Raw genomic sequence first — 25,890 nt, forward strand, 5'->3', positions numbered from 1 at the left:
TGGGTTTTTTTCTAAAACGAAAGAAATTTGATTTCAAATTCATTCAGACATCTTGTGCCGCCTTTCGACGGGTTTGATTTTTTTTGCGTGTGCATATATTTATCATACGCACTGTCTCTGTGTGTGTGTCTGTGTGATGATGCGCATAATTTTGTTATGAATTTATATAGGGGAAATTATTTGTGGGGCCAAGTGTCTCAACGAGTGGCTTAATCGAATCGTGTGCTGCGTACGGGCTGGAAATTCCAAATTTGATTAAATTTTTCTTTGGTGGCTTTTGGTCCTGGAATACCTTTTGGGTGGAAAATTATTTAGGATTTGCCTTAAATTTACATTCTGGAATGTAAATTTGTCCTTAAAATATCTTAAATGTAGAGAATATCCTATGATTTCCGTACATTTATCAAAGGATTTATTATCAATGGATATTTTCCTATGAAGTATGATTTTCCCCAAATCTTAGATCGTTTAATGGCTATATTCTATCGGAAAACCTTTTTGTTGTAACGTCAACGCCATGATTCGACCGATGGGCGCTGCTCCATGACACGCGATACTTAATTATAAAATATCGCATGATTTCCTGCTGGAATGTCTTTTGGCTATCATTATTTCCTTCCAATTGAAGGAATAGATATCGTGAATAGATATGGCTTCCAGAAATGTCTTTTGGAAATGAAATTGGCCAAAATAATCTTAGGTTTATAACTCTTCATTGCATATATGCCAGGAAAAAACCTTTTGGCCATGAAATATCCCATGATTGCCCCTGAATTGAATAAATACTTCCACCAGGAATAAGTTTTTGTAGTGAAATTCTTCATGATTTCCCTAGGAATATAGCTCTTCAGGGGATATATTTTAAGAAACCATCTTTAAGGCTTGAAATATCCTACGATTTCCCCTCAATTTAAGTCCCACAATCTTTTTCCATGAAATTGCATATGATTTCTTCAAAAATTTAACCTCTTCAGTGGCTGCATTTCCCTCAAATACCGTGTAGACCCACATTTTTCCTTTGATTTGATTCAATGACCCGGCACTCATCTCATGGAATGCTCGTTGGGGTTATGAAATTTGCTTTAATTGGCGGCTCTTAAGCTACCAGTCCTGCTTGCCCTTTCATCTCTTTAAGGACTCTGCCGCTCTAGAGTAATTTAGAATCCTTAAATTAACCCATTCAGGTCATGGGGGCTAGCAGTGGGCAATGAATGCTGTCATAATTATGTGAAGGAAAAGGAAAAGCCCCGCACGAAGAAAGGAAACTATCGCGGCAGCCATTCAGCTGCAGGCCAACGAGAGAGAGGGCGTTACCAGCCACGCCCCCTAGCTAGCTAGCTCTCTCTCTCTCTTTGTCTGTATGGTAGCTATCTATCTTCTTCGCTCACGCACATGGCATACGGATACGTTGAGGTCAGGTCCAGGACGAGGGCAAGCCATGGCATGGCATTTACTTAATTGGCGCTTAAAACTGTAAAATGCAGTTCCACATACACATACACGTGTCCTGTAAGCTCTCTTCTTGGTGTGTGTGAATCCACCCCGTGTCCGTGTCGTGACTTGGCAAGGACACCAGCAGAAGCAGCATCAGCCGCTGCCGAGGAAATGTGAAAAATGAGCCAACAAAAGCGCGTCGGAAAGGCAACACACACACACGTACAGTTATAGCTGTAAATGTGTTCGTATGCGTGTTAGTGTGTGTGTAACACATACATAAGAGCAGCTTACGGCTGCATTTGTCGGCCCCAACGCCTTTTTTTTGGCCAAAGCTAATGGTCTTGGCCGCCTCTTGCCACTCACCAAACACCACACACCGAAAATGCTGGCGCTTTTTATATGCCATTAATAAACCCCGGGAATAGGGAGTGTGTGCTTAGGAGGTAGATGAGAGGCCTGCAGGATACCCTGGAATGGATTTTGGTAACGAAATCGTGAAGGAAGAGGGACTCCAAGTGGAGGAAAAGGGATCAAATTTGGGAGTCACCAAAAAATCAAAACCATTATGTAATATTTATCGATAACTTATCGATAAGTATCAATTTATCGACGTACAAGTCTATTAATCGATGGGCATCAATATGAAAATGATAAATTTGAGCAAAAATTCATAATTTTTGTTGATAAATTTATCGATACAATTCTTTAATCGATAACAATCATTCCGATGCACCAAAACGACGAAAACGTACAGCCATTTTTCAATACTCTATCGATAACTGTTTGAAATGCATCACTGCAACTATCGAGATTATGTGTGGTATCGAAAACCTATCACTAATCGACTTTAAACGCCTTTTCATTAATATTCTCCCGCATTCGAAGGGTTACTCGAAGGTTGTACTCTCAATTTACTCATTTCGATGGTTAAATTTTGCTCCATTACTTATCGATAACTAAACTCAAGTAAACTTAATCGTTAATTCTTTAATTTAATTCCTGAACCTTTTCGTAGCACAGAAGTCATACCTTGTTGTAGATTCCAATCAATATCATTCTTCAATAAATAACCTCCACTCTTCCCCCACCACGACCTCCATTCCTTATTCGTTTCCAATTCGATATGGGAATTGGAATAATGAAGTATCCCTTAAGGTTTCGCTGTAGGTTTTTCCAGTCATAAATTATCCACAGTACTAGCCTTTTGCAGGACCTCCTCCGATGCCACCAAACTACTTTTTCCACGAAAAAAAAAAAACATAGGGGATTTTCGCCAAAAAGCAAACTTCATTCGCACATAAGTCCAAACACGTGTTTTGAACGCTAAGAGATTTAAACAGAGACAGAAAGAGGGAGATGGGGTAGGTGGAGCGCTGAGAGCACTCTTCTCATGCAGGAAATTGTGGTCTTTCGTGGCACAAATTAGCGGCATTAAATCGAGGTAGCCTGAGGCTCGAGGCATGGCCTGGTCTGGCCTGCTCTGGCCAGTGGGCGGGTGGGGGGTCAACAAAACGGGATAATGGCCAGAGAATGCGTTCAGTGGCGCTACAAAATGCTGTCGCTGTCCTCGTTGTCGCTGTCGTCCCCATAGCTGGCGGCTTTTTCTCATTTTAATTGATTTAATCGGCTTTGGCGCATGTGTCACACAGAGGGGAACCAATACCCCATTTCTGATACCCCCATTCACTCAGACTCTCTCCTTCTGCACTGTACTTTGCTGCTCATTAAAAATGCTTCGTTGTTTTGTTTTCCTTACCACCGCATCCCCCCGTCCCACCGCTTTTTCCTTTTTGTTTGCCCCATTTCCGGTCTATTGACGTATAAACAATTTTTGCGCATTAATTGAATCGCCATGTTGGATGCTAAGTATGTGTGTGTGTGGGTGTGACATGCATAAGCCAAATTAATTGGAGCTTCACACACACTCACACATCACTTACGCACAGATTTCCCTTTCCCCTCATCAAACCAAAAGAATGCCATTTTCAAAGGGTATATTGTCTTAAGGGTTGGGCAATGAAAAGGCAGCTGAATCGGTCGACATATGCATTTCAGTCTCTGATGTACAGGCTTGCTCTTTAGTGTGTGGAATTTCCCTAGTTTTCTATCACTAAAGCCCCACCTTCTCTGGCATATACCTTGGGCTTAGATTTCCCTTTAACTCTACCTCAAACCCCCCCGGAAAGAACTCTCTTTATAGGTTTTTGTTTACTTGCAACAAAGCCAACGAGCGTCCTAATAAAGGTTTAATTAGTAAAAACACACACGCACAGACACAGGCACACACGCACGTACAGAGAGAGAGAGAGAGAGAGAGAGAGAGAGAGAGAGAGAGAGAGAGAGAGAGAGAGAGAGAAGAGAGAGAGAGAGAGAGAGAGAGAGAGAGAGAGAGGAGAGAGCGCTCTAGAGATCGCTCTACGTCTCTCGCTCTACGCTATTCGCTTCTACTTATCGAGATCTCTGTTGAGAACACGCAGAGAAGATGGATTCTCTGTTAGCATTTCAATTATTTTTTTGCTTCCCGCTGGCTAATTCCCCAATTTTAATTGGGTTTATTTGATATTACTTCGCGTGATTGATTGATTGATTAAATTACAAGGAAATCTAATTAGGAATTAAAGAAAAACTAGCAAATCATAGGCTGTTTTGGTTAGCCTGGCAACGCCATGGCTAGATTTTCCAACACTGCTTGGTTTGAGTGTTGAAAACGTGACTGAAATCATCAAACATCAAAGCTTTTTCAGCCTTGAAATATGCCTAGCAAATCACCACCAAAAAGATTGATAGATTATCCTTTTCCAACACTGCTTGGTTTAAGTGTTGAAAACATGACTAAAAATCTGAATCGTCTGCACTTTAAAATAGCTTAAAACATAAAAGCTTTTTCAGCCTTGAAATATTCCTGGAAATTCCCTACAAAAAAGATTGATTGATTTTCCTTTTCCAACACTGCTTACTTTAAGTGTTGAAAACTTGACTAAAAACCTTAATCGTCCGACCTTTAAAATAGTATAAAACATCAAAGCTTTTTCAGGCTGGAAAATCCCTGCCAAAAAAGAGCCGTTTTCGAGGGGAGAACCCACATCAAATCTCTACCGGAAAACCCTCGACTTAGTTTGAGTGGGGCGGGGGGGAGGAGTGGGTTAAAACCGCAGCAAAACATTTGACCAACAAAAATATAAACTAAAAAGCACAAAACATACAACAATTTTTAAGCCTTGGGACAAATACAAACACCTGCCCATACGACAGGCTGCTGTCCAAAAAGAGAGAGAGAGAGAGGAAATATATGACAGCCAGAGAGGGTTAAGGCAGAAACGGGAAAGAGGAAACGGGAAACGGGAAACAGGATGCGGAAACAGAAGGAAGCATCTGGGGGACACATGCGGTTAATAATTGGTTAGGTGCAGAGCAGCTTTACCAAAAAACTTGTCACTCAACCGAGCACCGACCAACCGAGCACCGAGCAACCGAGCACCAAGTTCTGGCTTCTCAACTAATCCCCTGACAAGAACAATGCACAGAGTGTTTTCCGGGTGGAAATTCCCAGCCAGTAAAGCACTTGAAATGCCCCAAATTTGCACCGTGCTTCCTGCTTCCTATTTTGCCCCAAGTTATGAATAAACTGAATTTTTATGAACATTTGCCCGTTTTTGCCCACTCGCGAGCCATAAAACTGTTTTTCTCATGCTCCACTTTTCCTCTCGTGCTTTTTTGCAGGACCTACAATCGGAAATTGAAACCCATCGCGTGGTGTACGATCGTCTCGATGGCACTGGGCGGAAACTTTTGGGTTCGCTCACCTCGCAAGAGGATGCGGTTATGCTGCAGCGTCGCCTCGATGAAATGAATCAGCGTTGGAATAATTTAAAATCGAAAAGTATTGCAATCAGGTAAGTGCTTTTTCACTTGTTTTTGTTGTTGTTTGTTTCCTTATTTTTCTGCCTGCCAATCCTGTAAAAGCCTTCTCGTCTGGCTGTGGAGTGGCAGCGGCGGTGCCACGACGCTTCCTGCGGTTGAATAGAATTTAAGTAGCTTTCGCGTAGTGCTTGAACGCGTTAATTGTTGGGCCAATAAGTTGCTCCTTTAAGGACCAAATAGTGCGTTAAATGAATGATTATGCAGACGGAAAAATCTTAATCACCAAAAAGGGAACGAACATTAATTAAGCTCCCGAGAAAAGAAAGAAAAAGATACAATTTTAACCATACTTAAAACCCCTTTTTATTCCTTGTTCCTTATGCCTTGAGTGGGGTGGAAGGAGCGGCAGTCAAGCGAGCAGCAGTGGAAAATCAATATTAAAAACGAAATGCGTGAAAAGTGATGGAAAATGGGAGGACGAGGAGGACATCGACCATGGACCATGGACCATGGTCCGCTGCTACTGTGTCATTCGATGAAATCGAGTGCAAACAGTGGCCCTCTCCATTTGACCTGTTTGTAATTTCCACATTTCATAAATAAAATCGTTCCGCGGCCCCCCACAAAGTCCACAAATATTGGGAACGCTTGTTGATATTGATGCCGTGCCGCCAAGGCTGATGATGAAAGTCAGATGCCATGTTTACAGTACGTGGCCCGGGAGGGAGCTGGGATCCTGGGACCAAAATGAATAATGATGATGGTGACACGCAGAAATGCGCTGAATGAGGAACAGGCCGGCCACTGTGGCCGTGCTCGCATAATGAATATAAATGGCAATTATCCAATGGGCGAGGCAACAAGGCGTATACGTGATGGCCACAGACCAGAGGCCAGGCAGGCCAGCGAGCGAGCGAGCCAGCGAGCCGGCGCTTCAAAAGTAGGCAACGATTATTTTTATACACGCTGTAATCAGAGGGTAATGAAAGCTATGAAGGGGCGTATGTGGCAGGGCAGGAGGAGCGAGGGCAAAGCACTCAACTTTTAAGTTGTGAAGACTATTAATGATAGAGGCATCAACATTTTTCATAGACATTTATTAAGTGTCCAGGAAAATATAAATTTTGTTGTGATTTTTAAATTAAATGATTTAAATTTTCCAAATATTTCCATAATATTTAATTTATACGTTGAAATATTTATTATCTATTATTATAATCAAAATCATTAGAATCGATTTAGTTTTATAGCCAGATATAGGGAAAAAGTCCCTGGATCTTCCACAAAATGAATTTATCAAGAATTTAGCTAGAGATCATCTTGTTATTATATGTAAATATGACTGTTTTTAGGTCCCATTGTAATGTATTTACTTAGATTAACGATGGAAAGAACTCTTTTGATAGGTAGATCATCGAAAGATCTATTTTTTCAGACCTCTTCCATTAGGAATATCAACGGAAAATCTCTTTTTAAACAGCAAAAAAGGTTTTATGAAGCGGCTACCTTTGGGTAAAGGCTCTTAATGAGGCATCTTTATAGATTTGTGGCTTGTTTCTTTACAAAATTTCCATGCAAATTACAACGCTTTTAGTTAGAAATATTCCGTGTCATGCAGCAGCGCCCCTCGGTCGATTCGGCTGCCTTTCTGCTTGGCTTCAAGGCGTAAAGAGCTTCAGATTCAGCTGTTGCTAGTGCCACTTGAAGGCCCGTCAGCTTCCTTCATAGTGAGTATTTTCTAGTCGTTTCTTTTCCCTCCTTTATCGCTCAAACGTTTTTCAATTAGACGCCACAGACAAGTTGACGAATGACACCTCAAGAGAGAGCGCACTTCGCTCTATCCCCCCCATAGCCCACTTCCTCAGCAAACAGGGGAATGCCTCTGCCTCCTCAGCCACCATTGTTCTGATGTCTTGGCATATTTCCGCTGGCCAAAAACTTGAGCCACTTCCTTTGTTGGTCCTCCGTCTGAGGAGGGGGAGGGACTTGTTGTTTGCGTTAAGGATTTGTTGGCTTATAAATTCCTATGAAATATTTTGGACAGCACTTGAAAAGTTTCCCCTCTTCGGACTCGCTTTCTATTTGGTTTTGAGGGGCCATTGTGTTCTATCGCTGGGTTTTGTTTGTATTAGCCGCGGCACTTTTTGGCTTTTTGGGTTCCTGCTTTCTGGTTCATTTTATGTGCAAACTTTTGGCCTCTTTGAACTTTTTGTTCCTGTGTGCGTGTGTGTGGGAAAGTTTTTGTCCATGGATCTCTCTACAGGTGTTCCGAAACTGTTTGGGACTTGGGTGCTGTTTGTTGTGGGGTGAGTGGAAGATTGATGAACCACCGCCAACGCATGCGATAGGGTTTTTTCTTCTCTCAAAAATCCACTTAAATGATGGATATGAAAGGGAATGGATCAATCATACCTTAAGAGCTGGACTTAAAGGTGGAAAAAAGTGCAGGCTATGATCCGTCGTATTTCTCTTGTATTTACTTAAACCCTTATCAATTTCGGGGTTTTCCAACAACAAATTTGTGGGATCTGTAATTGTTAGCAGAACAGAAACGAGAAGAAAAGCTACAAAAATTTTCGTGCCAGTCTCAAGTTATTTCCCCTTCCATGAAAGGGAAAGCGAGAAAGCCCAAGCCTTAATTATAAGCAGAGAAAAACCAGCTACAGAAATACAATAAAAGAATGAAAATGAAAATGAGCAGAAAAGGAATTTTCGCCAAAGATAAACCAGACAAAAGGCCAGTGGAAAAAGGAGATGGCAGGGAGACACGGAGAAAGGAAATCGTAGAGTGAAAAAGATATGAAAAGATGGGGAAATGATGGGCCCCTCTGCCCGAAGGAGATGGAGATTTTTCAGATTTTTTCCTGTGTTGTTTCTTCATTCCTCCAGCAACAGCAGAAATATGGCACAGGACACGGGACATCAGGACGGCGTTGCCTCCTCTCCTCTTGGCCAAATAAAAATGTGAATAAAATGTCATGGCATTTCACAATTACAGCGACAGCTGAAATTTACCAGAGTAGGAGAACCGGAGAGCCACTGTTTGGGTGTCCTGTGTCCAGTGTCCCGTGTCCTGTGCCTGGAGGACAAATGCCAAAACAGGAACAGGAACCCCACTTTAATGGACCACCACTTAGGCAAAAGGAAATTGTGCGGGAGAATGGGGGAAACCCGAAGGGAAGCCCGAAGGAAATAGACAAATTGTCGTTGACATTTTGTGGCTGCCTGCTGCAATCAGGCCAACAGATGGGAATGCCATGAAGATGGGAGGATGCTCTCGAGAAGTGCAAATTAAATTTAATATTATTATAATGCCTGCCGTCTGGCCTCCTGCTCCTCTGCTCCTCCTCTAAATGTTTTTTCCTTTTACTTTACACAGAAATCGCCTGGAATCCAATTCGGAGCACTGGAACGCCCTGCTTTTATCCCTCAGAGAACTCACCGAATGGGTCATCCGCAAGGACACCGAATTGAGCACCCTGGGCCTGGGTCCTGTTCGCGGTGATGCCGCCAGTCTCCAGAAACAGTTGGTAAGCAAATCACACAGGGATGGTCAAGGGGTTTTACCTCTTTCTCTTTCCTTTCATTTCCTTCATTTTCACCAAGGGGGTGTGTCTCCATTTCCCTTAAATGTATATATATATTTTTTGTCAACGACCCAATTTTTAACCTTTTTTTTTTGTTTGTGGAGTGGACTCTTTTCTGCACCTCAATTTGTTCGGTTTGCTTGGCCAACTAATTGTGTGGAAGGACATCATGGCTTGGACTCTTGACCCGCTTTTTACAGCTGCCAAAACAAGTTTAATGAGGCCTAAAGTAACTTTTGTAGAGTGTATCCTGTAAGATTTCAGGGATATATTTCTATGGATAATGGGCTTTAGGATACTGAGCTTTGGAATCAATGTCTACCCATCAAATGTTGATTTGTAAATGAGCTTAAAACAATCGAAATAATCATTATCATTGGGCTAAAGGGCTTTTGTTTGTGTTGGGAATTTGATTTGAAAGTTATTTCAGTTGGTAGTTTCTTGATTATTATTGGTTTATTGGAGGCTAAGATTTCATAAATGAAAAGCAGGAGTGCAGGCTTAGGAAAGGAAAGGTATTGGCTTTGAATGCAAATTTGAGCTTATTTGTGTTACATTTTAGTAGAAGCTTACAGGCTTTCCTTTGCACTAGATTTCCTAGCAAATAAATGTGGTATTTGTCATCTCGTTAGAGCAATCAAATTCCTATAAAATGCTATAGTTTTGAAGTAGAAAATTGAATGGATTGTCCAGTAAAGAACGGCTCGGTAGAAGGGCTTGAAAAGGCTCTCAGGTGAAAGGTCATATCTAGATTTATAACCTTTTCTAGTATGCTTTTCTATACCTTTAATGTATTTTCTATAATTTTGACTTAATTATTGCACCTAATACCTAGAGGAGTATCAATAATAGTCTTTGAAAGCCAGGTGCTCAAAGAGCCATACATGAGGATCGTTTTTATTTTCTTTTCTTTTCTTTATACCATTGTTCTTCTTAAAAGTTCTAAAGCACCAAATCAAAGACAAAGACTCGATTTTTTCTGCCTGGCTCTAGAGCTGGCTCCAGGCTTTCTAGAAACTGTGTTCTTCAGCTACTTTTTGTTCCATCTGCTCACATACGTACTTGTAGGTTCTGTAGGTACTCCCATATGCAAGATCATTATATTTTTAGATCCGTGCGTTCAAAACACCTCGCTGCATATGACCATTGAAATGTATGGACGTTACTCATCTTAGTATTTATATTGGCTTTGCTAAAACTTAAGTTAAAGAAAATCTTTAGATACAGTATTTCAGACCCCTTAAAGAACTCTCCAACGATGCTGTATTCATTTTCATTTTCATTCTCTATCAAATGGCAGCAGTCATAAATTTTGCGATTGGTTTTGGGGGCTGGCTAATACCCACGTCAGTGTATTTAATAGCCAGAACCTGGAACCTGGACAACCTGGAGCCTGGAATATAAGTAGTTTTGCTTGACCAAATTGCGTATTCAGGCTTCGCCCACACGCGTCCTACATCCTGGATCCTGGCTCCCGGAGTTTGTTTGGAATTCTTAAATAATTGTTAAATGATGCTTGTTATGTCAAAAACATGAACATACGAGGTACGAGAAAGAGGCTTCCTACCACATGTGTGGAGAAATCACTTAAGGGTCTCCCCCCCTCCCCCTCCCCAGCATGGAGCTGCTGCTGGAGGGGAAAAAATACTCAAGAAGGCCACTTTCCACACAGAGGGGGGTGTGGGTGGGCGGGGAAAACACACACTGTCTAACACAGCATGAGGCACTTGAATTTCACTTGCCCTCCCATTAGCTGGCAAGCGGCGATATTGAGAGAAAGAGAGAAAAATGAGCCAACTTTCACCCCAGGAGCGGGAGAAAGAGCCTGTGGGGTAAGCCTTTCCGAAGGGAAATCCCCCCCGCCTCCCAGAAGAAGAAGAAGTGTGGAAATTCCCAGCCGAAGGAGTGTGGGGGAAAGCAGTTGGTGGTAGTGGAACTGTGGAAAATCTATTGCCTGCCACTAAGTTACGGTCTGCCGAACATTTACATTTCGGCTTGAAGATTTTTATTTGCCAGGACGAAAGGACCAACGAATGAATGAACGCCAGTCCTGTATACAGAGAGTTCTTCCTTTTATATTGTTGCACATTTTCTAGCCCCGAAAAAACCTAAATGCATTAAACACGAGCGAATTTATTGCCCAGCGGCAAGGCCTGCCTCTGGCCAGGGCCATTCCTTTTGATAGTTTATGGGGCTTGACCACTATTTTCCTATGATATATACATATACATATATATTTATTTTGTATTTGTATTCGTGTGTTGCAGGACGATCATAAAGCCTTTCGCCGCCAATTGGAGGATAAGCGACCAATTGTTGAGAGCAATTTAACGAGCGGCCGTCAGTACATTGCCAATGAGGCCGCCGTCTCGGACACCAGCGACACGGAGGGTAAGTTTTTACGATTCTACCCCTCTAAAGAAGAGAAAAACCCACACTAAACTGCCACTAAAAACGTTCCCTGAATCTCAGGGCTGAAATTGTGTAAAAGTCAGTGGAAGAACTCATTTTGATGGGCTCTAAAAAAGTGCAAGGGGCAATAATAGATGGATGAAAAAGTAGAGCACAGAAGAGGGGTTTCGAGGAGTAAATTTTAATGCAAAATGAACTTTAAAATTGCTTCAGTTTAAGGATGTAAATTTATATAATTTGTATCTTTCTTCCACTGACTTTGGAATCTATCAAAATGTACTGCTTTTAACTGATTTGTAATTCCTAATCCCTGAGGTTTCAATCATCCTAGCCACCACATGCCCTTGGGGCTTGGGGGGTTTCCTTTCGCAATTGATTGAAATCTCCCTCGGAGAGAGTGGGAGGGAGTCAATGAAAACTAACATGTAAGAAGAATTTGCTTTAACTATTTTACAAAAGCTTAGAGCAAAGCTCAAAAACCGCACACACACACACATCGAGTGGCGGAGGAGTACACTTTGCTACGTGAGCGCCTAAAAGTAGACAACTGTTGGGCGAGTACCCCGAGAATTGGCAATTGATTCTGCCACCACACCACAGCACCGCACCGCACCACACACACACGTCCCTCTCTATCTCTGGTTTTAGTCTCTCTCTCTCTCTCGCTCTCTCCCTTTTTTTAGACTGTAGTTAACAATTTAGCAAATGGCTGTGTGGGTTTAAGCTCGGTTAAGGGACTTTGGTAGAGCAGGACTGTTGGGGATTTGTTTTTCGATTTTTGTTTTTTTTTGCGTGGAGGCGGCGGAGAAGGAGGAGAGGCGTCAACGATAATTGCGACCAGAGCAATTAGTGCGATTAGTACGCTATTAGTGCCAGTCATCAGAGAGAGAGAGAGAGAGAGAGAGAGAGTGTGTGTGTGTGTGTCTCCCTTTTTGGCCTTTGATTTTCACCCATTCTGATGTTTATTTTGTGGGTCACCAGACGTCGCTGTATATCTCCCTTTCTCTGTCTTTGTGTGCGCTTAAAACCGGTCTAAATTAATTGTAATGATTATAGAAATTGAATTTGAACTGCTTTAGGGCTTTGACATTAGCTTTAAACGTTTAATGGCTTTCTAGGAGATTTTAAGCCTTCATTTAGGGATTCTTAAGTGATCTAAGATGACAATTTAAGGAATCTATCAATATTTTAGCAGTTATCGATAATAAAATCGAGCGATTTGCTTCACATTTGTTGAGCAAATCCAATATCTTATTGAATATTATGAATGTTCGATCATTTTTTGCGATAATTTAACAAATTTATCGATAATATATATATATAATATATTTATATCAATAATAGAATCGATAAATTTTCTTTACTTTTGTTAAACATTCAAGGCGTTGTCTTATATATACCATTCCGATAATTTATCGATAATCAATAGCACAGTTTCTGCTTGGGTCTCTTTAAAAAACGATATTACAATCGATTGTTTAATGAATTTATTAATATTTTAGCCGTTATGGATATTAAAATCGATACATTTTCTTCATTTTTGTGAATAAACAAGGCTTCGCCTTAAAGATTTTTCCCAAATCCAATATCTTATTGAATATTATATAGACCATTCTTAGCGATAATTTATCAAAATGTATCGATAATTATCGATAGCATGTTTTCTGCTTGGGTTTCTTTAAAATATTTTTTACATATGAAAAAAGGATATTTACATATGTCGAAATGCCAAGTAAAATAATGAAAATTTAATGCAATACTAGAGGGCAGGACTCCAGCGCACTCGCCAACCCCCTGTTCACTCGATATGAGACATTAGTGACTATCCATACAATCATCTCTATCATATTTATATCGATATATCTTGTGGTATACAGCCATAAGAATCCAATTGAAAAGCGCAAAAAGTTTTCCTCTATATATATTTCTGTTCCCATTTTGAATCAAGTGAAGCGAGCAAAAAGCAGCAAAACATCCAAAGCGATAAACTCAATCTTTAAATTGAATTTGAATATTACAAGAGGAAAAGTTGATGGAGAGCCAGAGACAGAGAGAAAGAGAGAAAGAAGGACATGCCAGGAAATATCTCGTCTTCGAGAGAAGAAGAAGGAAATTCAAAAAGTATTCAACTCTCGATATTTGCTTAGCATCACATTACCAGCTGTCCATGGGCAGGGTCCTCAGTTCTCATCCTCTGTCTCTTCTGTCTCTCTCTCTGTCCTTTTGGCCATAAAAGTTGTTCAGCGTCTCCGTCCGTGCATTAAATTAAATTCGGATTTAGCCAAGTTTCCATCCGCTGCTGCTGCTGTTGCTGTACTTTTGTGTGTCAGTGTCTCTCTCCTGCGAGCAGCTGCCACTCTGTCTGCCACTCTGCCACGTCCGTCTGTCTGTGTGTCCCTTCTGTCCTTTCTGTCAGTTGTGGAGTCACTGAATCTCCTATTGCATTTCCCGCGTCTTTCAAATTTCATGACACTTTTCCTTTTCGATTTTCTTTTGCGTGTTGCCCGGAAATATCTCTGCGGTTTTCCCATCTACAATCGACAGCTAATCGATGGCTTAAAGTCATGGATATTTATTTGGCTTTAATTTCCCAGAAGGCCCTCAACCCCCGCCCCGCCACTCCCCCTTTTCCTTTGAGAGCAAAGCGGAAACCAATTAAGTTTTCCTCTTGTCTGGCAACACTTGAGGGAGCGTTAGAGAGCTCCTTTACCTGTCCATTTCCCTGACTTATTTTATTGCAAGTTTAATCGCAGACAATCAGCATAATCAAAAGTTCCTTCAAGGACTTAAGGAGTCATAATATTATCTATAATTCATGGGACTCCACCTCTCTGGAACGTGCCCCAAGAGCAGCAGCAATTATAGTCTTATTCTTTGTCTTTTTTGGGTCTGTGTGTGCATTTTCATGAAATATACATATTTTCCTTATATTTTGCAGCAAATCATGATTCCGATTCGCGTTACATGTCCGCCGAGGAGCAGAGCCGTGAGCTAACACGCAGCATCCGCCGTGAGGTGGGCAAACTTTCCGAGCAGTGGAACAATCTAATCGATAGATCTGACAATTGGAAGCATCGTCTGGATGAGTACATGACGGTAAGTCGAAGAGAAGGCGAAAACTTTTCCTCCTCCTCTGACATTTTCATAATTTGAATGCACAGAAATGGGAGCTTCATTTGTGCGGAAAATTCGTGCTTCTAGTGTCACATTTTTTTTTTTTTTTGGCTTTTTTTGTGTCACTTTCCGGGGCTTAAAGCAGTGATTCAATTACATTTTTCGCACAGAAAAAGTCTCAAAGGTATACCCTTTCCAAAGTGTATTTTTTTGAGCCCCTTTTAAGGGCATCTGCTGTTTGGTTTTTCCCACCCACAAAAAACTACCTCTTCTTTCTTTTTCTTTTCCTTTTCCTTTTTTTTTTGTGGCTAATAAATGCAAGTGTGTTTTTTATGACGTCTGTCATTCGGTTGTAACGCTCTACAGAACAACAAAATAATATATTCCACCACAGAACGACAACACACGAGAGTGGCTTCGAAATGGTGTGGTTCAGGGGCATGTGGCAGGCAGGACTCTGGTCTCTCTGGTCTCTGGCTGCTGCTGCTGCTGTTGCTGTCGTTACTCATACGCACCGTAAATTTGATGCAACAATGTTTGATCGCATAAAAATGTCACACAGTCTGGTGCAAACAATGGATACACACAGCCCCAGCCACATCCAATGGGGTTTTGGTTTTCCACCAGGAAAAACAAAAGAAAAGCTCGTTGAAGGAGGAGAATGGCGGCTCGGGCTGGGGTTGGGGCTGGAGCTGGTTCCGCATACAAATGTATAAAATATCAAAGCGCATAAAGTGCACATATTGTTGGGGATACTTCTATCGTCCTTGTACTCCTTTGGCCGAGTGTCGAAGCGAAAATCAATGGCGTACAAACGGAAAAACAATATTCCAAAACAACCTTTGTTCCTTTGCACAAAACAGAAGCAAAAACACCAACAAAATCCCAAAGGCAATAGTCATAAAAATCCAGAGAAATCCAAGAAATCCCAGGGCCTCCAGTCAACAGTCGCTGGCAGAAGTGAAAGGCTGGAAAAGGAAGGTGGGAATTTTAGGCAGGAAGAGGAATACCCTTTCTAAGAGAAGATAAACATTTTGAGAAATTAAAGAAAATATAATTATGTATATAATATATATAGGAATTCTATAAAATATATAAAAATATCATGGAAAATGTATTGGGATTTTTGTAGAATTTTTTAAACCAATTTTTCAAAGAGAGGGCACCGAAATATTACTTTAAAAATGTATATTTTTATTCAGATAATCTCTAGTAAACCTTTTAAGCTTTTTCTAGAAACATCTTTGGGTATCTTTTCACCATTTTTTTAAGATTTCTTGATTTAAAAGAGATATTACACCTATAAATCCCTCAGAAGCGATCCTTAGGCATTAAGAAATGATCGGTTTCAAGGGTTTTCTTGCTTTTTAGTTAAAGAAAAGTCTATAAAAGTAAAGAAACATTCAAGACGAAGGCTTGGGAATCAAATTGGAGGCTTAGAAAATACATGAAGACCTTTGAAAAGACCTTTCAGACAGAGATCTCCCTCTGAGAAGAAAGTAGACTCTTGGCGAGACCTTTCAGACAGAGATCTTCCCCTAAGGAAAAGGTAGACCTTTCGATAGACCCCTTGGACCTTTGGAAAGTGTAATAGCAATGCACAGAGATCTCCCTCTGAGAGAAATGTACATTAAACATGGCTCTAAAATCGACTCTACGGCTATTAGACAGACTAAGAGAAATTTAGAGAGAATGAAACCACATTTTTCTGTGGAAAAGGGCCACATATGGTATTGAATATTTACTTATTCTTCGAGCGGCATGCCCCAATATTTATTCCAAAAATTGCACACATTTTATCTTAGTTTTTTTTGATAATAAAATTTATTTACAATATAAATCTCACTTTGGGGAGCAATTCGAGACTTTTATTGGCTAACAATTTTTGTGGTAAACATTTTTACAGCTGCAACAGCCAAAAGCCAGAGCCAGAGCCAGGCCCAGATTCTAATCAAAGCAAAAATGTTGACCCAATTCTGGCAATTTTTTAGATCCAATAAATGTACATAGAGGCCCCCACTAGTTCCTGCGAAAAATCACTTCAATTTCAAAAGCGAAAATTCAATGAATTTGAAAGATTAAAAAACATGAATTTTCATTCAGGGAAAAACCATTCTCCTCGAAATAGTTTTAACCGAATTTTAATAACCATTTTGCCGGCCATGATTTCCCGACGCCCCTGGAAAAATCCATTCGAGGCGAGCTTAAAAAATACTCCACAAAGTACTTAACATTTTTAAACAATTAGTGCACCGGGAATGATGGAAAAACGTTGCAGGAAAAGCTCTATTTTTTCGGGCTGGTGAAAAGTTTCGTCAACTATTTATCCGAAAAATATATATAAAAAAAAACCTGATAGGAAAAAACTTTAACAAAATTAACAATGCGCGGAAAAGCACAGGAAAAACAGGGAAACAAAAGGCGAAAAGTTTGCTATTAACAACAAAAAAAAAAACTTTAAATAAATGCAACTTAAAACAATTACAAGGATTCAAAGGACGACAACGAGGGTACAATAGAAAACTTTTTTTTGCCAGAGCGTTTTATGAGAGCTCTGTTGTGGATGGTGCTGAGGCTGGGACTGGGGCTGGGCCTGGGACTGGGACTGGGGCCTGGACTGGGGCTAGGACTGGGGCATCGCTTTAAATGAAGTCGCCAAATAGCTGAGGCTGAAGTTTCGCCACAGAGCCAAAGGATGGCCAACCCAACCCAACCACCCATCCACCCAGCCTGGTTAATTGACCACACACTGAAAAATTTTCTATTAATTGAATAAAAAGTTTTGCACGGAAAATTTCATTTGCATAGCCCAGACAGAGGGAACGAAGTTTTCCTCCTCTTTTTTTGTCCGCCTGCACATTGCACAATTTTCACCTCTTTTGTGGGTGGGGGGGGTGTGGATGTGTGGATGTGTGGCTGTGGGTCGGTGCGTTTACGGCAAAAACCGCTGACAGGAGGCGAAAAATTGGTGTTGGCAGAGATTGCTGCTGACACGGTGGATAATGTTAATGAAATTAAAACAGATGCAGCCAGCCAGACAGACAGGACAGGGTACTGTGAGGGTGAAGGTGTGCCTGTAAGGGGTATGCGATGGATGGTTTATCTTTTGGATGAAATTTGAGCAGATAGCCGCATCCTTTCTTTGTGTAAAATACCCTTCTGTTGTCTTAAATATTCAGAGGATGCGATGTACCCTTTTCTGTGTAACCCTTTTAGTTTTTCGTGAGATTTCATAGTAGAAAGTGTTCTATCCTTAAGATATTAGTAGAATACACTCTTCAGCACTCTCTTAGATATATTTTGAATAGAATAATCTCTAGATTTCATTCGAAATGTCCTAGGAAATCCTCAAATTCTCTCAGAGACTTCGGGAAAGCATGGGATATCATAGAACAGCATCTGTCCTTCTCTCACAACATAAAAGACATCCTCTAGCATTCCTTCTTGAGACGTCAATGAAGACTCGTACAACAATGTTTAGGTTCCCCTAAAAATTCAAAGAATAAACTCCATCTATCTCTAAGATATCCCAACTCACACTTAACCTTTCACTGCAAAGCCTGATATTTTCTCTATAGCTCTATCTATAGCTCCCTGTTAGTTCATTAAATATATATGTCTCTGTCTCTGAAAGAACACATCTTCGGCTTGTTATGAGATAACCTTTTACTTCCCCTGAAATTCCATAAGATAATCTCTAGATCTCCCTGTCTGATATATCACCAATCACCGAAACATCACAGGATAACATTTAGACAGAGGTAGCCTTTGTCTTCCTCTGATATTTCACTGGATAACCTCTAGATATCTCTGTCTCTCGGAGATATCCTTCAACCATCTCTCAGCTCCATCTCTGATCCGTAGCTCTCGCTCTCGTTCCCCCTCAAAGTGCCATTTCCCCCATTCACAATCAAACATTGTACCCCTTAATGAAGTTTGATTGGTTCTTGCCAATAGACAAGTCCACAAGTGCGGGATGAAACGGTTGGAACGGGGGGGGGGCGGTTCTTCAATCAAACTGCATTTCCAGCTCCAGGCACCCCCGCCTTCATTATGCCATACCACGCATCGCTCTTCGAGTGGCAGAAGGATGCAAGTGCATTTGCAAATGATGGGGCATGGGGGGTGGCACACATCAACATCAATGTCACGCTGAAAATTCCTTTGCAAATGCACAATCAACCACCGAAGACCTTCAGTCTTTTGGAATGCTGTTGCCACTGTCAAATGCTAATGAAAAGGGTTTTTGGGGGCAGACAAAGAGACACAGAGAGAGAGAGAGAGAGAGGGCAAGAGAGAGACATGTCCGGAGCCACAAAACTACTTTCTGGCTCATTTGGCAAATAATGCCAATGGAGACTCTGAATTTTATGGAGTTAACTCTCGACCGACAACATTAAGGGGCAGAAGGGACAGCAATGAATGAATGAATGGGAGAGGGCTGTACCGTATCCCTTTTGTGGCATTCCAAATGGGAGAATGGTCGAATGGTCGAATGCTCGAATGGAAGTGGCATGTTGAATGGGACGCTAAAAAGCAATTGCTTAACGCTTTGAAATATGTTTCATTGATTTCCGTTTCTGCTAGAAAACTGCTCGAAAAATGTGGCAAGGAGAGGGTCATAGCATTGGCCATAATTTAACCACATGTGGTCGATATTGGAGCCCTGAACGCACTGGGACAGGACACTGGACTCTCCACACTTAACCCCTTATGTGTTGGTGGGGGGATTGTTGGGGGGCACATGCCACACAGCTGCTGCTGCTGCTGCTGGCTGTGGCAACGAGTCGTTGGCCTTTGGAAAATAATGTCACATGTGAAAGTTTCAAGTTTCTCTCTTTTTTTCGAGTTGCAGTTTTTGTTTTCTTCTTTTTTTTTCGTTGTTGGTTTGCTGGCAGGACGTAGGACTCCCTCTCTTATACCTCATGAAATCAATTTAGAATTTTCTGTCCTGCAAAATAGTTTAATAAATCACTCATACGCAGTGTGTGTCCTGTGTGTGTCCTGTGATTTACGAGCCACACTTTTCCCCAAAAAGTTACTCTCTCACTCTCTCGACACTCGAGAAATTATTATCTATGGAAATTTTTGTGTGATTTAGCAACAGAGATTACTGCAAGGATTTCGTCCTGCTATGCCAAAAAGTTAATAAAAAAATAAATATTTAATGTCTAGCCAAGACTTAAACCACAAAAGAGAGCAACGGGCTGCCTAAAAGTATGCTCGGGTTTTTTTTATTGAAAAAATATACAGATAAATGCATTTGAGGGATAAGATACAATTGTTGGGGCTGATCGAGGGGCGGAATTGCTACTAATTTGAATGAAGTAAATTTCTAAGTGATATATTGAATAGAAACCTTGCTAAAATATGAATAATATATAAATACATAGATGGATAGATGGATAAATGAATAGATGGGTAGATAGTTAGATAGATTCTCTGTTAAGAAGAAACAATGAAAAAGTAGTGGAACAAAGATGACAAAGATATGTAGGCTCCCGAAATGAATATAAAAATAAATAAATCAATGGTAAAAAAGTCATTTACTGACATTTTGGCAAAGCAAATCCCTATACATATATTCTATCTTTTAGAATACATCTTTTCTGGCAAATGCCAGATAGAATTTTCCAAAAATGCAGGAATTACTTAATTTGAAGAAAGACTGAAAGGCAATGCTGAAAAAGTACGAAATACCAATAGAAAATATTATTTTATTGTAAAAAAAATTCGTGGAAAATATATACATATTTTTTTAAGTAGTGTATTTGGCTTTAATTTATAGAAAATCAATATTATTATTTATTTAATTATTTTGTATCTCAATATACTCATAGATGGTCTGTCTCTAAATTGAAGATTCAAATTTTTGTTTTTATAGAAACATAAACATAAAAAAAATATATTTAAGAGTAATAAATAAATAAATGCACATTTGACATATTAGACGCTAAAAAAAAATAACACAAAAGACAGATATACGACTTAAGCAGTAAATACAGCAATTACTTCCCATAAATGAAATGTTTTTACCACAAAAAATGGTTTTTACATATCTTTCTTTAAGTGGTATGCCACATGGCGCCTTTGTCATTAAATCCTTAAGCATTTGCTGACAAAAAAGTAGAACAAAAGATGAATCCCAGAAGGGCAGGAGCATATCCTAGTACTATATCATCTCTCATCTGTCGTCAATCGCTGGGGAAATCAATTGATTGTCACGCTAAAATTCTTTGGATATGCCACCACTCTGTCCCTCCCATCTGCCACGCCCACAATCAATGTTATAACCGCATATTGCACTCCCTGGCAGTCCCTCCCCCGTTGTTGTTCTATGACGTTTTTTTTTGTTTGTGCCATTTTCACGTTTATGTGTGTTGTCTTTTACCGCTTTTCCTTTTTGTTCTTTTACCGCTTTTTCAGGCTGTTCTCTTTTTCCACTCTCCTGGTTTTTTTCTCCATTGTTTTTGTTGTTGTTTTTGTGTGTCTTTGCAAATATGCCACGAAATGTAACCAATGTATAATTGTCAAACGTGTTCTGTTTTATATTGCCACACAGATACAGTGGCACACGCACACGCACACACACAGATACACAGATACAGATGTGTTTCTATATGAAACGTGTGGCTGGTTGGCCAATTTATTTTCCCTGTCAATATTTCTGTGCTCCTTCTCCTCCTTTTTTGTTTTTTTTTTTTGTCCTGCGGTAGTCAACTTTTTCCAATTTCACCCTCTTGACCCTTTAGGGTGTGGGGCGGCGGTGTGCATTGCAGGATTTTTGTTTCATAAATATTTGCCATTTTGTGGTGCTGCATGGGGCATGGCTGGGTGGATGGCTATGTGCCACAGCGTGGGGCAAACACAAACAGTTGCTAAATTTCCGCCTAGGGCAACAATTTTGCCATGGAATATTTCTCTAATTGGCTTTGCTTAACATTCAATTGAATGAGAGACAGAGACAGAGTAAGGGAGAGAGAATATATGTACAGCGAAACTGTGGGAAGAAAATTTGGGGGAAAATGAGTAAGAGACAAACAGACATATTGGGGAGTTCTATCATAAAATATCACAAATATATATTTTCATATTTTTGGTCGAGTAATTAATTAAATTTGCATCGCTTAAAATCGAGTTAAAAACATAATTGAAAACAAATAATATACCAAAGATTTTTTTTGGTGAAAACAAGTTTTCCATACAATTTTATTTGCCTAAAAAAGATATTAAAAAAATTTTTAACAGAGAATAATCGGATATTGTTATTTTATGCAAAAAATACTTTATGTTTAAAGAAAAATACCATTCAGTTATTGTTTGAAAGTTCTTTATAATTTTTTTTGGTATTTTAATACATTTTTTTTTAAGTTCAAAGTATTTTTTATGTAATTTTCCTGAAAACTGCATTTGATTTCCCTTCAACAACAGGCACGTTTTTTCATGATTTTTACTGATAAATGTTTTTTTTTATTCTGCCCTCTTTCCCTTTGTTGGAGTGCTTCTGAGGGTCTCTTCTCTTACTAATGGATATCCTTAAGGAGGGTCTCTTCTTATATTTCAAATATTCTTTATTTGTTTCATTTCTCAATTGGTTTTCTTTATCCAGAATTGGAAAACCATTCAAATTTATCATAATTAATAACTGCCAGAGACAACACATGAAAAACCCAAACGAAAATCCAAACCAAAATAAAGACAAAGTGTGGGAGGGCGGGCAGGGGGGGTACAGATATCGAAAGACAAGAGAAAAACAATTAGAAATGGAAGCCAGAGACCAGAGTCCAAAGGAGAATTCAATTTCAATTTACGAAAATTCAGGAAATCCGAAATGCAAAGGCAAAAGACCCAAAAGACAATTTTCCCAGATACCATTTTCCTGGCAGACGACAAATCGCCTTTTTTCCGAAGATAAATATGCAGACGAGGGGAAAATAGGGGGGGATGCTGCCCTACAAGGTGGTGGCAGACTGGAAAGGAAAATTATGCGACCGAAAATAGATTTTCCTTCGTTTTTTTCCGGCTAGAGACAGACACAGAAACTATTGCTGGAGGTGGAGTGTCGCGTTGGGTGTTAATAAATTTTGCTTTGCCACATCCTTGGCCACCGCTTGACTGCCTGCCTGCCTGCCTGCCTCTTGTGGCAAGTGTAGGCTTAAGACACACGAAAAAAAATAGAAAAAAAAATAGAAAAAAAACTGTGTGTGTTTGCCCGCCTATGATCCACTCGTTTCGGAGGCATTTTTCACACTTTGTCACGTGTGAGGCGCGGCGGCGGCGGGTGCCGGCCAAAAATGGGAAAATTATTTTTGCCAGTTTTGCATTTTTCTTTTTCTGAAGTTTTTTTTGGTGAAGAAATGCAAGCACAAGGAAGCACATTTCTTTGTGTGTTTTTCCACTTTTTGGTTAGATTTGGGAATGAGCGGATTTATTCATTGATATAGTACATATGATAGCACTCATAAATCTTCTACCCAAACCCTTTTTTTGTGCCCCTGATCTGATATTCTCTGACTCACAAAAATCATTCATTAAAGAGGAGCGCAAAAAATGCGTGTAAATTATCAAATAAAAAACACATAAAAACCAGTAAAAACAAACAAAAACGAAACAAAAAATGCGGGAAGAGAGAGGAGGGGAGACACACACGAAAAGCATTTATAAATGGAATCGAAATAAACGCCAAAAAATCGGGCAATAAATAAGCCTTCGTTTTGGGGCAAAACGATTGAAACACTCAAAAGCGGCGCACTCAATTGGTTCGAGAGAGAGTGAATGAGAAGCCACTCAACAGAACAGACAACCACTTAATGAGCAAAGAGAGTGAACACGCATCGAAGCGGGAGAGAGTAAGTGATGGCGGAAGTGGTGAGAGCGTAAGCTACAGAGAGCGAGGGAGCGAGAGCAAGCATAAACAGTTGCGTTGCTCTAGAGGCTAACATAAACAAAACTCAAAACAAAAAGAGAAGCAAAGCTTTTGGAGATCGACGCTTGGGATACCCTTGATGATCGGTACATTGGGTCTGATTTAATTGGAAGATTTCGCTTCAACGTTTCATTCAGATATCTTAGTGATTGAGGGTCAAGCCTTTATAGAAAACACACAGAATATATGCATATACTGATCAGAAATATATGCATTCATTCCCTGTTCAGAAGGGCCATTCCTTCCCCTCAAAATCATCATGCCCACCTCTAATGGTACCAAAAGCAACAAGTTCATGCATGCATTCGGCTCGGTTACGTTCCGTAGACAGCTAGGGTGAGCGAGAGAGAGAGCGAAAGAAAAGAGCGTGCGAGCGGAGACCAGTTTCGTTTCGCTGTGGAGTGGAGTTTTGAGAGCGCAAAGTGGGGCTCTGCTCCCGCTGCACTGGAAAGCAACCCCAACGTTGGAGCATATAACGCATGCGGCCGGTGTGGTGTTGTTTTTGCCCAGACGTCGCCGCGCAAGGTTGAGCTTTTTTACGCTGTCTGTCGCGTAGGAGATCGCCGTCCTCCCTCTACCGGCTACCGGCCAGTAAATAGAAACCACTCGAGGATCGATCCTTTGGTAACTGGCTCGAAAAGTGTAAACCAAAACGCAATCCCCCGCCGCCCGCTCGCGGATGAAATATGGGAAAATTGCAAACACAAAAGCGCGAAAATAAATCGTTTTGGGTGTTTTTCAGAGATGTTTTTCTGTTCTCGTGTGTTCGCGTGTTCTTTTTGTGGTAGAAACAAACGAAAGTAACAAGAGTAATAAGGTCGAATTTATTATAATAATTTTTCGTCAACGTCGGCGACAAGGCTTTATGGCGGTGTACCCCTCTGTGGCTGTGCTTGTGTACTTGTGTTGTGTATCTGTGTGATAAATGAAACAAAATACTTTGTAACAGTCACGTTTAAAATTGTGCGCACTCGCTTTTCTTGATTTTCTTTCCATTCGCATTTTAATAGGTCCATATTTTTGCTTTGCTGAACGAAATTTTCACATCTCTTTTTCTTATGAAAACTTAAATCAAATGAACCAAAAAAATAACAAATTCAAGTGAAAAATTCAATACTTAATTTTGGTTTCCCTCATTTGCTGGGAACATGGAAAAAATTGCAAATATGACAACGGCGTTAAGCAGAATTCTGCCAACTCAGGGATTATACAAAAAAAAAGACAAAAACCTCAGAAATGTACACCAGAAATACGATATCTTACATATTTATTGGGGGGAAAAACTTAAAAGACAGTGATATAACATTTGGAAACTTAAGGGAACTTTAACTTTAAAGTTTTCTTTATTATATTTGGTATATTTCTGCCTGATTCATCCTGCTGCCACCTGTTGTAAAGGAGCTCCATTTATAAGTCGCACGTTGTACCCATCTCTCTTACTGTCAAATATTTGTGCAGCGATTGTGGATGGAGGATTCCACTTAATTGCCTGCCAAAGAATCCACAGATAAGACCTGAACCTGAACCACCTTCCACATGGTACACTTGGAGGAAAATCTCATTTGCATCTCACCTTCACATCTTCCACCCACTTTTCATATCCCACGCTCCACGACTGTCAAAAAGAAGAGAGAGAGAGAGGGAGAGAGTGAGAGAAATATGGCCAGAAGGAACAGAGAGATGGAAATATGTATGTTGTTTGCCTCCTTTTGCTCCTCTGCCCCCTGGACAAGGTCGTTTATTATTATTTACTTTGCATTTTATTGAATTTTTCTTTGGTGGAGTGAGGGGTGGAAAGAGATTTAGTCGTTGTCCTCCGGTTTATTTGTTAAGGTTGTCTCTTTATTGTCTCCCACCCGCTCTGGCACTCCCTCTCGATCTCCCTCCAGCATCCTTCTCTTTTCAGTTCCACTTTATCTTTGTCATCGTTTCGAGTGTCATTCATTGGTAGCCTTGTTACTCCAACGCCTTGGTTGTCTCCTCTCCTCTCCTCTCCTCTCTTTTCTTCTCTTGTTTCCATATGAGGAATATACACATCTTGGTTTTTGTTTTTCTGTGTTTTTTGCTTAACTTTTTATCTCAACTGGATTTACATTGTCTCGCTGTCTCTGTCTGTCCGGCTGTCCTGCTGGTGATTCTGCTGCTCTCCCTCTGCTCATATTTTTGCTCACTGCTCAATTTTGTGGCCTACGGAGAGCTTGATCGGTTTGCTGGGTTGTTTTGTAGCTCAAAGAGAAGGAAGTTTAAGTTTTCTTTGGTGGAAGAGTGTAACTTCCATTTAGTCTACCGTAATGAAGGGTTTGCCAATTATGATCATACGTTGGCTGCCATGGAAATGGAAACAGAGAGCATTGTCTTTACTTAATTTAAGGACTAGAAAATACCGATCTTCTGTACGATACCTTTAAAAAGTAGTAGTCTGGATGAAGCAAGAGTAATTAGGGCTTGGAAAAAGCCTGATGATTGCTTCCTCTTACCTAATCCATTCTGCTTCCTGCAGGGTATTTCATTGTCGACGCGGAGGTGCCACGGCTATCCCGTGGCTGATTCTGA

At 40.4% G+C, this 25,890-nt stretch overlaps 1 protein-coding gene across 12 annotated transcripts in view; it reads left to right on the forward strand.

The window, feature by feature from the left end:
- The window catches only part of LOC6594323 (dystrophin), a 177,037-nt gene that overhangs the window by 118,575 nt on the left and 32,572 nt on the right, over window positions 1-25,890 (forward strand). For 11 of the 12 annotated variants that reach the window (XR_003409393.1, XR_003409391.1, XR_003409392.1 and 8 more), the window contains 4 exons: window positions 5,158-5,330; window positions 8,678-8,828; window positions 11,153-11,276; window positions 14,236-14,393. Coding sequence is in view for 8 of the 12 variants with exons in the window: in XM_026994623.1 (XP_026850424.1) it covers window positions 5,158-5,330; window positions 8,678-8,828; window positions 11,153-11,276; window positions 14,236-14,393 (606 nt within the window). In the remaining 4 variants the exon portion in view is untranslated. Of the gene's footprint in view, window positions 1-5,157; window positions 5,331-8,677; window positions 8,829-11,152; window positions 11,277-14,235; window positions 14,394-23,902; window positions 23,962-25,890 lie in introns of those variants that run through there. The other variant, XM_026994622.1, reaches the window with a different exon arrangement.

Source organism: Drosophila persimilis, unplaced genomic scaffold (assembly GCF_003286085.1).
Source record: "Drosophila persimilis strain 14011-0111.01,24,50 unplaced genomic scaffold, DperRS2 tig00003933-arrow-pilon, whole genome shotgun sequence".
In the NCBI taxonomy this organism is placed as follows: Eukaryota; Metazoa; Arthropoda; class Insecta; order Diptera; family Drosophilidae; genus Drosophila; species Drosophila persimilis.